The following is a 13,785-nucleotide window of genomic DNA, read 5'->3' as shown; positions in this document are numbered from 1 at the left end:
CGTCCTCTTAAAATTTGACACATTCAGATTCCGAGTCACTCTATCTGGTAATAGAAACAGACTGCTGACCATCTAGCCTCACGATGTGTTAGCAGTGATTATTTTCGAAGACATAATGAAGTGGTTAAGTGTATTCATCTTCAGTTACAGTGACTCCTCTGAAATCGGCCATTTTTGGTTCCACGTGTTTTTGTGGTCAATTCGAGAAATGGCCAATTTGAGAAATAAAATCAATCTTTTGTGTAAATTAAATTTTGAATAAGAACAACTTTTATCCAGAAAATTTTAAGTAATTAAGCATTATTAATGTTCTTAAAGTAGAATTGGATGCCCATCTGCTTTTTTTGAGTTTTAATGACATTTTCCTTATAGCGCCTTATGGATGTAATCAATTGAACTTCATGTTCGTTCTCAATGTTTTTTAGGAGGTCGTTTTTAATTTTAGTTAACTTAACCACAATGTCTTATTTGTCAATTGAATCATTGGATTCTACTTCATTGGATTCTACTTCAGCTTCTACTTCTTCTTCATTTTTTATATTTTCAATATCCTCAACGTCTTGAAATGTATCATTTTCAGAATATTCAAAATTAAGAAATTCTTCGACTTCTAAGGGATCAAAAATGTCAGTTTTTTCTACTGCAATATCTTGAACTTCAACTACATGATTCTTTTTGAATGGGTTGCTTAAAATTCCAAAACAATTTGCAATCGTTTTTTCAGACACATCTTCCCAAGCCATTTTTACGAAAATTACAGTATCCTTTAGAGTTAACTTTTTGTAGGAACTGTATACTGAAATATTTTGCTGTTCCAACAAATCAGTCAAATACATTAACTTGTGTCGAGTAAAATGTGTTTTAAATGTTTTTATTATACCCAAATCCACAGGTTGAATAAGACCAGTACTATTTGGAGGAAAAAACAACATTTTTATGTTATCCAAATTTGATGGAACACAATGTGAAGGACAATTGTCCATGAGAAGTAAAATTTGCTTTTTTTCATTTTTGAGATGGTAATCAAAGTTAGTAAAAATTGTTCCTGTCATCCAAGCCAGTTAGTAAAAATTGTTCCTGTCATCCAAGCTCGTTTTGAGCTATAATAATCAATGAAACATTTATAGTCATAAGATTTAAAGCATCTTGGCATTTTAGGTTTCGAGATCATCACAGGTTTCAATTTATGATTTCCACTCATATTTGAACATAGCATAATAGAAACAAGATCTTTGAAATTTTTATATCCTTGAAATCTGTTTCTACAAATACTCTTCGAAGGAATCAGCTTGTAATACAATCCCGTTTCGTCCAAGTTATAAATTTGATCGGCATTATAACTCTTTGATATTTCTATGAATTTTTCGATAAATAAGTCGACATCTACTGGATCATTAGTTCTCATTTCTCCATGTAACTTGGTCATTCGAAAACCATGCCTCTTTTTGAATTTATGAAGGTATCCATTTGAGTTTTTAAAATTATCCAGTTTTAATTCAGACGCGAATCTATCAGCCAAATACTGACATGAAACATCTTCATTTTGATTTTTATAAGTTAAAATCTGTATTTTTTGATAAAAAGTGAGACGAGTATAATTACCACGAGAATTGTTCGAAGACATAAAATAACTGAAATTTTATTAATTTGCAAATTATATAAAATATATTTTAAAATTTATGGTCAATTTGAGAATTGGCCACTTTCAATGGAAATTCGAATTTTTCTTAAGATAATTTTATAAGTGTGGTCAATTTCAGAGGTGGCCAATTTCAGAGGAGTCACTGTATATCGAATGTATAGAATTAAACAAAGCAGGAAATTGAAAGGACATTCAATAATGTCGATCCAAAATGTTGAAATCAGAGTTGATACGTCAATTATGTTTTAAACGAAATTCCAATTCAATAAACCTGACATTTTGTGTATGACAAGAGGGAAAAAGAAATAAATTAATCGAAGTAGCAATTACCTTACAAGAGCGTTTTAAGCAAGTTGAAGTGGAGAAATTTCACAAATAAGACCTGCTTGTAAAAGAACTGTCGGTCTTTCGAGAAGCAAAAATAAAGATTATTCCAATTGTCTTGACATGGGATGGAGTTGTGTCAAAGTTCTTTAAAAGTCACATTGATAAGTTATCCATTGAAAAAGAAACTAGAAATACATCTAGTCGGTTTTGCTGAATAGGACGCTGGAGAGTATGTTAATTGAACACTCACACGGAGTGAAGATAGACAACAAAGAGTACGTCTCTTCCACCAATCAACTTGCGGAGTTGGCATGCCGCAAGGACACTCAGGTGAACATAAACCTTGACACAGAAATGGGAAAAGAAAAGAAGATTGACAAACTTTTTTTAAGCGAAGAAGGGAAATCATCTGACGATCTGGATTCTTAGATATTTCAAAATAGAATTGACATTTATTGAATAAAGAATTTTTTAAGTTTATTGGATCATCTCTCAAAAATCCTGAAGCAAGTTGAGGTGGAAAAGCTCTATTAATACGATTTGCCTGCCAGTGAACTAAGAGTAATCCATTACGCCAATGTATATTACCATTAGTATTGACATGGGAAGGTATTGTGAGTAAATTCTATAAACATCTCTACGACTCAATCGGTCTCGAAGAACCCACTCGAGCTTACATTAAGCCGGTGGTTATTGGGAAAACATTGGAGAGTATGCGTACAGAACACACGTTTGGAATAATCCCATATGAAGAATCTTAAAAGATCGGGTTAAGAAGTACAACAACGAGAAAAGCTTTGCCGACTAAGGCCATTCAATCGGACCTGAGAATGACCACAGACGAGGCCGGCCTTGTGAGATGCGTGAGTATGCCCATCAAAGAGATATGCTCTGGCTTGAAGAGATGGAGAATCGACTGAAAGCATATGCATTAGTTAGAAATTAATCATTAATTGTTTTATTTTTAAAATTTTTTTTTATAAAAGACAATGTTATCTGTATCCTATAACGATACTTTTTATGCTGTTTATAGTTTTTATTTTCAACAAGGAAACTCATTAAATGATTTTCGAAGTGATCTAAAGAGTCAGCCAAATACATACTATGACAAAAGTTCAACAAACAGAATCATTTCTGGTGGCGCACATCCAGAATTTACAGGTTTTTTGTTGTTTTCCAAGATTGTTAATCGGATTTGATAAAAACTATGTATACTTTATAGATCAAACGCGTAATCATATGCGGTGTAAATGACGTCATTATTGCGCAGGTCGGTAAATACGTAGATTTTACCATAAAATAAATATCTTACGATTTGTAATAATTTCTAAAAATGGTAAATATCATTATTTCACTGACATTAGGATTGTGACCAAAACAACGATACTTTATTATTGATAACAAAATTGTTTGACAACAAAATTGTTAAAAAAATAAAATGCTCTTTCAAAAATAGAATTAAGAATGGACTGATTTCTGACATTGAAATTCCAATCGAAGATAAAAAAATTATATTGTCACATAGATTTTCAGCTCTGCTTCTCCTCGAATCTTTCTACTTATTTCCTATCATTTGTTTCCCGAAATTTTTTTTAAATTTCCACATATTCCCGCCAGATTTTATACTCAGCCTCAAAGCTATTTACGAGTTTTTAAATATAATGTCACTTATTTCCTCTGACTATCATCAAATTTACAGAATAATAATGAGCGAATATGGTTAAAATACTACATTTATATTTAGATGCGAACACGTACTTTGAAAATGTCAATTCTTTAGTATTTGATGAATTTTTAGAACACATCCATATCCGGAGATACAGCAGTCTCTGTTTCTACAATCAGGTGATCTCCGTAATTGGAATTCTCATCAATATGGATATCCATATTCTTAATGACGTCTTTCATGTTACTCAAGAAGATTATGATAATATTTTTTCAATGAAATTTAATATTTTACTATAACGAAAATTTAATATTTTCAATGACGCAGTGCAGGCCGGTTTCCAAGACATCATGCAATGAACCTAATTGTCAAGAACGCTTTACATGCAACTGGTTTCCCGGCACAGCTGGAGCCTCCTGGTCTCATCCGCACAGACGGAAAAAGGCCTGATGAGATAACAATTTTCCCGTACACCAACGGGAAGTGCCTTGTTTGGGACTGCGCCTGCACCGACACCTTCTCAGAGACAAACCTGATCGCCTCAGCCTCCTCTCCAGGATATGCTTCACAGAACTACGAAAAAATTAAAAAATTAAAATATTCAGAGCTCAAGGACAGGTTCATAGTGCAACCGATTATTGTGGAGTCATCTGGAGTCTTCGGTCCGGAATCAATCTCTTTCATTAGGAAACTTGGATCCCTGATCTCGGTTCAGACGAAAGATAGAAGGGAGACCGAATGGCTGTTTCAACGCCTTTCAACAACCGTTGTCAGGGGTAATAGCCACGCTATCCTTTCTGCTCTTAAGCAACCTTAATTAACTTATATTTTCTTTTATTAAAAATTGTTTTTTTTACTATAAAATTTACTATAAAATATACTTTTTGAGATTTTTAATGAAAAAAGTTTTTTATATTTATTTTTCAAAAATTAAAGTTTATTTGAACTAAACCAAAATCTGCTGATTCCTCCGGGATCTTCGGCCCCAAGACACTCCGCTTCCTTCGCTCGCTCGGTCGACAGATTTCAAGGACTAGTCACGATCCAAGAGAGTTTTCTTGGCTCCTGGAACGTCTGTTGATTGCTGTGATCCGAGGGAACGGCTTCGCCATTCGCGAGGCTGGCCGGGTGTCTCGTGAGGCCTTTAATTAACTTAGCTATCTTTAATTTCTTTCTTGTTTTTTGTATATAAAAAAATATACAGTAAAACCTCTGGTGCTCGCCATTTTCGGGACCGAAGAAAAAATGGCTTGAAGTTGTCTCTATTTGATGACCAGAGCTCTTTTCAATTGTAGCACTAGCGTATTCTTCTCCAAGCTGTTTTTTGGATTTACGACCATATTATCATGTCTGAATTCGATATTCAGTAAGGTGACCCAGTGGGCCCATTGCTGCTTGCCCTCTCTGTTGACCATATTGCACGGAACTTTACATCCAGTATTAACTTTTGGTACTTGGATGACGTGACGATTGGTGGACTCCCAGAGTCGTTATGAAGGACGTAAACAAGATCACTTCTGGCTTCTCCAAGATCGATCTATCTTTAAACGACGGCAAATGGAACTCGTCAATATTTCGCTTGCCCCTGCCGCTCTCTCCCACACATCTTCCTCTCTCTGCCTGATTGATGAGTTAAGGCTTATCACCGATCTAGTTATATTGGGCTCGCCAATTTCCAACCATGCTTTAGTAAAAGCCCTATCGTCTGAATATGAAGAAAATTAAGCTGCCTATGATCGGATCCGTAGGGTTGGCTCACATTTGGCGTTTTTCTTGCTGTAGAATTTTTTGTTCAAGACTGACTTAGTTCTTCCGTATGTTTTGTTTCCGCTAGTTTCCTGTTTAGAATCGACAATCTTGTCTACGAAATTTTAACATACCATCTTGATTTGAGTTTCACTGATGACGGTTTGACCCGTGCCAGCCTATTTACACGTTTCGGAGGATTAGGTTCGCTCTTGTACCGACCCAATCTTGTGATCTTTTTTCCACCTGGCTTCTAGAAATTTTGTTTTCTTAGTTCTATTTCCCTCTCTCGAACTCCACGAGCTACGGAATTCTTTTAAGTTTTTAGATATTTCTGAACTTGATAAATTTTGACCACCTTAATCTATAGTAGTTGCCCAACAATGTATTTAAGTACTTAACCACTGCATTGTGCGTCTATGTGTAGATGTGAGGAACATATAATATATATTTTACTGCCGGATAGTCTTTTTATAGTTCATAGATACTATAAACCCCTCAACAAAGAAGAAAAATATTTATTTAAAAAGAGGCTGTTAGTAGATGGTAGATAAAGTTCGGTTTCTTTTTTAATCAATAAACGACATTCCATTCCAATTATATTAATGAATTAAAGAGGTGATGCTTTACTGGGCGAGAGGCTGACACGATCTAGAAAGAGTTCGAGTGTACTATCGCGAGGGATATCCGCTCAAAAAACCATCTCGATTCGCGGGCGTCGCATGTGACTGTCGACATCCGAGACCCGATCTCCTGAACGAAGCTGATTGCCGTTCCGCCCAAAGAACCAGACGTCTCAACTGCGAATGGGAAGGAATTGGTACTTCTTCACAAGTGAAGAGTACTTTCGCATCTTTTTACATTCGACATTAGTGGCGATTGATCCAGGGGCGGATGCGGACATCAGCAGATTCTCGGGCGAGAATGAGTCCATACACGTGGCGTCCAAGGTAAGTGGCTTCCCTCTGTTGAAGGGAAACACAGTTATCCCGTCCTGTCTCTTCCCGTCCTCTAGATCGACCCCAGTGGGTTCGAGTATGGAACGGATTCAGGCAACTTCTAAGGCTCTCATGATGAGATCATTTAGCGCAGCGTGCCGCGGGATACGGCCAGCGCTACGTCTACACGATAGCGCGTGCAGACCAAAGCGACAGATTTTCGCACCACAGCGGCAGACATGTGGCTCACATAGGCGAAGACCAAGGCGTAAACAAACCCCTGTCCTAACGGACTCCTTGTCCAGAAGGTTACCAATAATTGACAGTGGAGTGGCTTTAATCAGGAACTGCTGTGGGAACGACATCCCGTCTCAAAGAAGGTCAAACGATGTTGATCGAGGGATGCGCGGAATGACTTAATACGCGGTTGAAAGCGAATTTCGTCCCAAACAAATTGCTTTTGCGGAAGGTTCGGAGTTTCAAGACCAAGCGAGTGCCACTTCAGATCCGCCGATGATAACTCAGGAGGCTCGTAATATTTGAAGTCAGTTGAGAAAACCGTGCTCATGAGTTTCTGCTATGAAGAAAATGACAAAAGGTACGCAGGCAGTGCAACATTATTCGGGGACCGAAGTCCTAGGCCTCCGTGGCGTATAAGGAGTGATGCTTGGCTTCAACCCAAAGAATCAAATTCGACATTGCATATAGATTCAATCTTCGAGCGAAGGGAGTTTCCAAAATCAGTGAAGATGTTTTTATACAGAAAGTATGGTGCGCTTCTGAAGGAGTAAAGCATGTTAAGTTCACCGGGAAAATAGACATCACATTAAAGTATAGATTACAAACTGTGCAGAGAAGAGCTATGATTAATGAAACAGTCCAAAGCGTACGTCATTGTGATGAAATGAGATAGACTGATTATCAAGTACTAGAATGGGTATTTACTGTATCTAAGTGTCATATGAGATAATATTCAATCAAGTGTCGTTAAAAGACATCGGCAGTTATTTTGTTTGAGAGTCGCAGATATAATGATTTAATACCGTTTTTAGAGAAAAGAAAGACGTGGTTTTAAAAGATATTTAAAAAATTTGAAGAAACAAAAGATGTATATTTTGTAGATTTTTTGTTACATGTACCGAATACACGAACAGAAGCACAAAAATAAAGAATTTAAAAAACTGTTCAGAAACTTTGTCTGCTTTCCAATCATCAGGAGCAATCAAAAAGCCAAAAAGTTATGATAGAGCAGAAATATAAATCATCATCAAAGTAATCCAAGATACTTTTATTTGCAAAAACCCGAAAGTCTAAGAATTAAGATGCATCCATCTAGATTTTAAACTAACAATACTCGAATGCAATGCCCTCAAACAAATTAGAATTATGTATGTGGATCTTAGCGAAAAGATATAGTATCAACTCAGATTAATCTCCTCACTGATGAAGTATTAATGAAATCAGAGAATGGAGACGCAAAATTAGTGGAGAATCCAGTAGTTAGCATTATTTAAAAACTTTAGCATTTAACCACTAGCGGTTTGGTTTTCGACCAAAAAATGATCCTATAAAAGCATCAAAATGAAAAAAATAATTAATGGCTATCAGGATTGATCTTAGTTTTATTTCTAATTTTATTTCTAAAATCATACGTGAACTTCATGATTCAATTAATGCTTTAAAAACATAATTACAGAAGCAATTAAACTTTCCAACATTCTTTTGTTTCACGTTCTTCCCTTGTGTTACTTCGGGGGCAGTATAAACTCTGCAACTGGCATTCTTTAGGAACCAAATTGATTACGTAAAATGTTTTAAAAGGAGGATTGCTCAAAGGATGGATGAAAGTGATTCTTCTTATGAGTTAGAACACTAACTACTATATTCCGACTGTTACTAAATGCTAATAAAAATTAGAAAAACATTAGGGGACGCCATTAGAGGAAGGCAAAGTTTTTTTTTAGAATTTAAAGAGAAATATTATGGAATGTGTAAAAACTTTAATAGGCTATTTAACATGGAATGGATTTAAACATTAGTATGATTGATAATGCGTTTCTAATAGTAATAATAAAAATAAATTAAAAATATATTTATTAATTCTTTGTTCTATATGTATTAATACAATAAACTCAATCATTCTCGCCTACGCTGACGACCTACTCATTGGATCACGTGACCAAGACCTCTCGAAAGCTTCCAAAAAAACACAAGATCTCTTATTACAAATTCGAACTTGGCTATATCAAAACAGGATGAACATCTCCCACAAAAAATCGTCCACTACCCTATTTACGTCGGACAAGAGACTTGGAAGCCTTACTATTGATCTTTTTCTGGACAACGAAAAGATCCCATTCACGAAGAACCCTAAAATTCTGGGGGTCACTTTTGACACCCACATGTGTTTTACTGCCCATTTAGAGAAGGCCATCGGATCCAGTCAGAGAAAGATTGGACTAATCAAATCGATTTTTGGTGGACTAAAGACACCGTTCCCGGCTCTCGGCACTCTCTACAAACAATTCATCGAACCAACAATTGGCTATGCCTGCGCCGCTTGGGGTTCTAATCTCTCATGGTCTAACCGCCTTAAAATTGAGACTACACTATGCCGAGCCGCGGCTAGCATAACGAAAATTTCCAAATTGAACGACATTACCCCAACTCCGCTTGACCAACTTATTAAGAAAGATGGAAAGGGTTTCTTAGCCTTTCAACAAGACCACCTGCCAAAAGACTTTAACAACCAGAAGCACATCACCCCGATTCAATTCCTCACAAAAACTGCTCCCCGCCCGTCCCACACTTGCGTTGGGTCCAGAGTCCAGCATCGGGAAAAGCTGAGAAAGATTTTGAGGATTGTTGGAATCACCTAATTAATTACCCTAATTAACTGTTGGTGATTCTTGGGTTAAAATAAATAAAATAAATAAATAAACTATCGTGGCTTATGATTCAGTTCAATGTGGATGATTCCCCTTTTTGCCTTGAATTTATTTCTAACAACTCAAGTTCTGGATCTATTCAATTTTTATACGCATCATCTATAATTTCCTGCTCTGTCTATGGTCCTCATGAAACAAATGCTCCTTCCGAACAGCCCGGAAAGGCAAACATCATTTTTCACTATAATTCACTAAAAAACTGTAAAAATAATTCAACGTTAGAAAAATACTTGAAATCCTTATTTATTCAAGTTATACAATCTGATCTATTTCCATGCTGCAGTATTGAGATTTTTGTTCAAGAAATAAATGGTGGAAATTTCCAATTGGCGTGTGCCATAAATGCAATATCTAGTGCTCTGGTCTTGGCATGTATTCCGATGAAATATATAATTGTTGCTCTCTGTTTTTCAGTCTATGGACAAGAAGTAACTTTGTCTGCCCCAAACGATGATAAAATTGTCGTTGTTGTTTTTGAAAGTGTTAAACAGTCTATTTTGTGTTTTGATTCCCCCTTTCAGATAGCTCATTCTCAGTTGGTTCAATGTTCTGTTTTGGGTGCTATACATGTGGTGGAAATTGTTAATTCGTGGAGAAAGTCACTTCTTGATAAATCATCTTGTTCATTTTTTTAATTTCAATTACTTTAAATTTACAATTATTTTTTTTACGTTTTCCTAGTTTATTGTTTGGAGCCATAGATGGTGATGGCGATGCTCAGCGAAAATTAGATACAGATCCAGGGAATGAAAGCTTTGAAGGACAATAGCCAGTACTATGAAGCGATCAGAGTACTACGAGGACGTAAACACTGACAACCTTTATTCATAAATGAAGAAAATGGAAGACGAATCGCAGATTCTGCAAAAACAGCAGAATTAATTTCAGTCCATTTCAAGAAATTGGTCAAATCAGAAAGAAACGGAATTGTAGCATTTATTGGCCATCTCAGGAAATTGGAGTTGGAAATAATCCTGAAAATTTTCAAAGACCATGTTCTATGCTCAAAAACAGTGATTCTCAACCTTTTTTTGGTGTCCCAAAAAGAAAAGTCAATGTACCAAACCAAGTTATTTCGTGTACCAAAAAAAACAAAGACTTATTTATTTCTTTTAATTAAATTTAGAGACTTGAAATATTTTTCTAACTATTTAATGAGAGCCTTGGCTTTCATGCATTTTAATTAGTTTCTGAATATCAGGGTCCAAGCGTGTAAAAATAATCTGACATCTCCTCGCGAGCAGATATCGAGCTTTATGTTCATCGCTCAATATCCTGTTTACTACGCTGAATCCTGATTCCACAAGATATGTCGTTGGAAAACATAAAATTTTAATTATTTGTTCCCAAATCTTTGGATATTTTTCTTGAAATTCCTTTTTTTGCCAAAAGGTAGACGAATCCTGGTTTTCAAACAAAATCATGTAAGAATAATTATATTTAATTTCTATAAATAATAATAATGATAAAAATACCAATAAATTCATCTTCAAATCCATTTGCATCTCTACAGTGCTAGTCAAACAAGGATTTATCATCCATCTTGATATTTCCATATTAATAACGTCCTCAAATCTGATTGTCATTTCCTTTTCCAAATTAATTAGATAGTTAACAACAATTTCAATATCAAATTCATTAAATGCTTTACATACTGGATATAGACAATCGTATTTTCCTGATTCAAAGTTATGTCTATAATTCTTTAACTTTCACAAAATGTAATTATTGTAACTCTGACAAAATTTCCCTGCATTTTAAAGGAAATTTCATTAAATTTAGTAAAATCCAATTTAAATAATACAGTGCCTGACAAAAAAATTGAATGAATGAATGAATATGGTTTATTTATTAATGAATATGACAAAAAAATTGGATTTCTAATAAATTGACTTTTTTTAAAAATAAATTATAATTTAATTTTCTTACATCATTCTTGGCAAAATTAGAATTATTTTTATAATTTTTAAAATTATTTTTGGCTTTTAGAATTTAATTTTAAAGCAGAATTTAAAATTTGACGGACAAAAAAAATTGGATTTTTTTATTTTAATTAAACAAATTAAAATTTAATAAGTTGATATCCCTCCACGTGCTTCATAAACTTCCAAAATTCTTTTTTTCATTGATATAACTAAATTTTCTAGGTATTTTTTTCAGAATTGACTCCTATATCACAACTAATTTTGTCTCCAAATCTTTCAAGTTTTTCGGCGTTTTTTGCAATAATTTGCTCTTCATCATTGCCCAAACATGCTTAATTAGATCAAGGTCAGGTGATTGAGACGGCCAATCAAGAATTTTATATTTTCTATCGCATATAAATTCTTTAACTTTTCGAGAACTGTGGCATGGAGCATTATCTTGTTAAAAAACACATGAGTTTAACCTCATTTTTAAAGTTGATTGCTCCAGATTATTTGACAAAATGTTTAAATAATAAGCACTGTTCATTTTTTCATTTATAATAACAAGATTACCGACGCCTTCATATGAGAAACATCTTTAAACCATTAACTTTCCTCCACCATACTCAACAGTAGATACGATATTGGACTTTTCATAGACAGTACCGTTTTTTTGCTGTTATAGATCCTTATTTTGCTGATATAGACCTCAAAACATGACTCATTGAAGAACATGACTTTCTTCCATTCTTCGTCAGATATGGCTAAAAACTTTTTTGCAATTAACCATCTGGATTCGATGTTTTTTGATGTTAAAAGAGGTTTGAGTTTTGCAACTCGGGCATGTAATACAAATGAATTTAGTATACGACCAATTGTTCTGGAAAATACCTCCACATTAAATTGAGTTTTTGTTATCTCAGAAAGAGACGCAGCAGAAATTGAGGGTTCATCTCTTGAGATTAATTGTATTGTGTTTTTTTGATCTGAAGAGAATTTCGGTAAACGTTTAGATCCAATTTTTCGCGTTGTGGTGCTTTCTTTGGAAAATTTTCTTGTCACAAATCCCACGGTCGATCTGAGAATTTTCAGTATTTTAGATATTTCTTCAATTGTTTTTCCTGAAGAGTAATGTCCAATTATTACTCCTTTTGTAAAATCAGATAAATGGATTTTTGATTTACGCTTCATTTATACGAGATCAGCTCAAAAACAAAAAAATCCAATTTTTTTTGTCCAGCAAATTTTAAATTCTGCTTTAAAATTAAATTCTAAAAGCCAAAAATAATTTTAAAAATTAAAAAATAATTCTAATTTTACTAAGAATGCTGTAAGAAAATTAAATTATAATTTATTTTTAAACAAAGTCGATTTTTTACAAATCCAATTTTTTTTGTCAGGCACTGTAGATATATTTCTCATTTTCTAAAATCAATCTTTCTAATTCCTCTTCATTTTCCGATTCAAGAAATTCCAAAATATCTAGTAGAAGGTCTACAAATCTTTGTAAAGCAGTGCCTTTGGACAACCAGCGAACCTAAAAAACAAAAATAAACTTCAGTATGATGAAAGAGTCTTAAATAATCTTCATTCCTATCTATACAAAATTTCCTAAAGATCCTATCAGATTTTGGACTTGTTTTAATTCGATTGATCGTTTTTAGGCGGTGTAATACGCAATGAATATGAATTAAATTCGGACATTTCTGTTTCAAAAAAGACGCAAATCCTTTGTACTTCCCATCTATGGCCATTGCCCCGTCTGTAGCACATGTGATTAAATTGGAAAATGGAATTCGTTTTTCCTCAAAATACGTTTTCAATACATTAAAAATTGACTCTCGGTTAGAATCTGTTATCAAAGGTCTGATAAACAAAATCTCTTTACAAAAAACTACTTGTTTGTCAAAAAATCTAAACAAAATATTATTTAAAATACCTACCTAACATAGGTCATTAATATAGATTTATTATCACATACCAGACATTCGTCAATCTGCAAGGAAAAAACAGTTTTTCTAAGTATATTTTTCAAGGAATCTTCGACGCTTTCAGCCATTTCGTCAATTTGGCGACGAATCGTATCATTACTCAAAGGTAAATTCTAAGAACATAAAAATGGTCACACTACTTATAAAATTTCAGATGGATTATGTCCCAAAATATCTTGTAAAACAATTAAAATTTAAGTTTTTCATTTAAGAATTTCTATTATTGAAAATTTAAGGGCAAATTTTATTAAAAAATAATTAAATTATATTAAAATTATTAATATTATATTTAATTTTGTAGTTGTCAAATAATTCATTTATTAGCTCTCCAGTGATCACACAGTTATAATTGTGGGATATTAGTCTTAGAACAAGAATTCCTTCTGATTTTAAATAATTGATAGTGAATTTCCGAATCGATTCGTCACTATGACTAAAATTATTTTCTTGTATTTTAATATATTTTTTAATGTAGTTAACCATTGATTTTTTATTAAATAAATTCCAGCACCAAAAGGTTAAATTTACAGAATTTAAAATAAGCATTAGAACCATCCAAAACCAATAAAGTGAGAATATTATCTCATTATAAATGTTTATTGGCAGTGTGCACTGAACTT

General features: G+C 33.8%; 2 protein-coding genes and 1 long non-coding RNA gene across 3 annotated transcripts; all 3 read right to left on the bottom strand.

Annotated features, from left to right (window-relative positions):
- Window positions 1-464: 464 nt before the first annotated feature.
- LOC115230199 (tigger transposable element-derived protein 6-like) lies at window positions 465-1,052 on the bottom strand. The gene has a single exon (XM_029800406.1). It carries the CDS (start codon window positions 1,050-1,052, stop codon window positions 465-467), a length of 588 nt encoding a protein of 195 aa, XP_029656266.1.
- A 2,903-nt stretch (window positions 1,053-3,955) lies between these two features.
- On the bottom strand, window positions 3,956-4,429 carry LOC115230202. Its single transcript, XR_003883409.2, has 3 exons — window positions 4,268-4,429; window positions 4,114-4,208; window positions 3,956-4,081 (listed from the first exon to the last, which is right to left on the bottom strand). It is a non-coding gene; the product is annotated as an uncharacterized LOC115230202 (long non-coding RNA).
- A 7,351-nt stretch (window positions 4,430-11,780) lies between these two features.
- LOC115230198 lies at window positions 11,781-12,365 on the bottom strand. The gene has a single exon (XM_029800405.1). The coding sequence runs from the start codon at window positions 12,363-12,365 to the stop codon at window positions 11,781-11,783; it is 585 nt and encodes a 194-aa protein (XP_029656265.1).
- Between the last annotated feature and the right edge of the window lie 1,420 nt (window positions 12,366-13,785).

The sequence above is a fragment of the Octopus sinensis genome, unplaced genomic scaffold (assembly GCF_006345805.1).
Source record: "Octopus sinensis unplaced genomic scaffold, ASM634580v1 Contig14888, whole genome shotgun sequence".
Lineage (NCBI taxonomy): Eukaryota > Metazoa > Mollusca > Cephalopoda > Octopoda > Octopodidae > Octopus > Octopus sinensis.
Note: the sequence above shows the minus strand (reverse complement) of the source record. Positions and strands in the feature narration are given on the sequence as shown.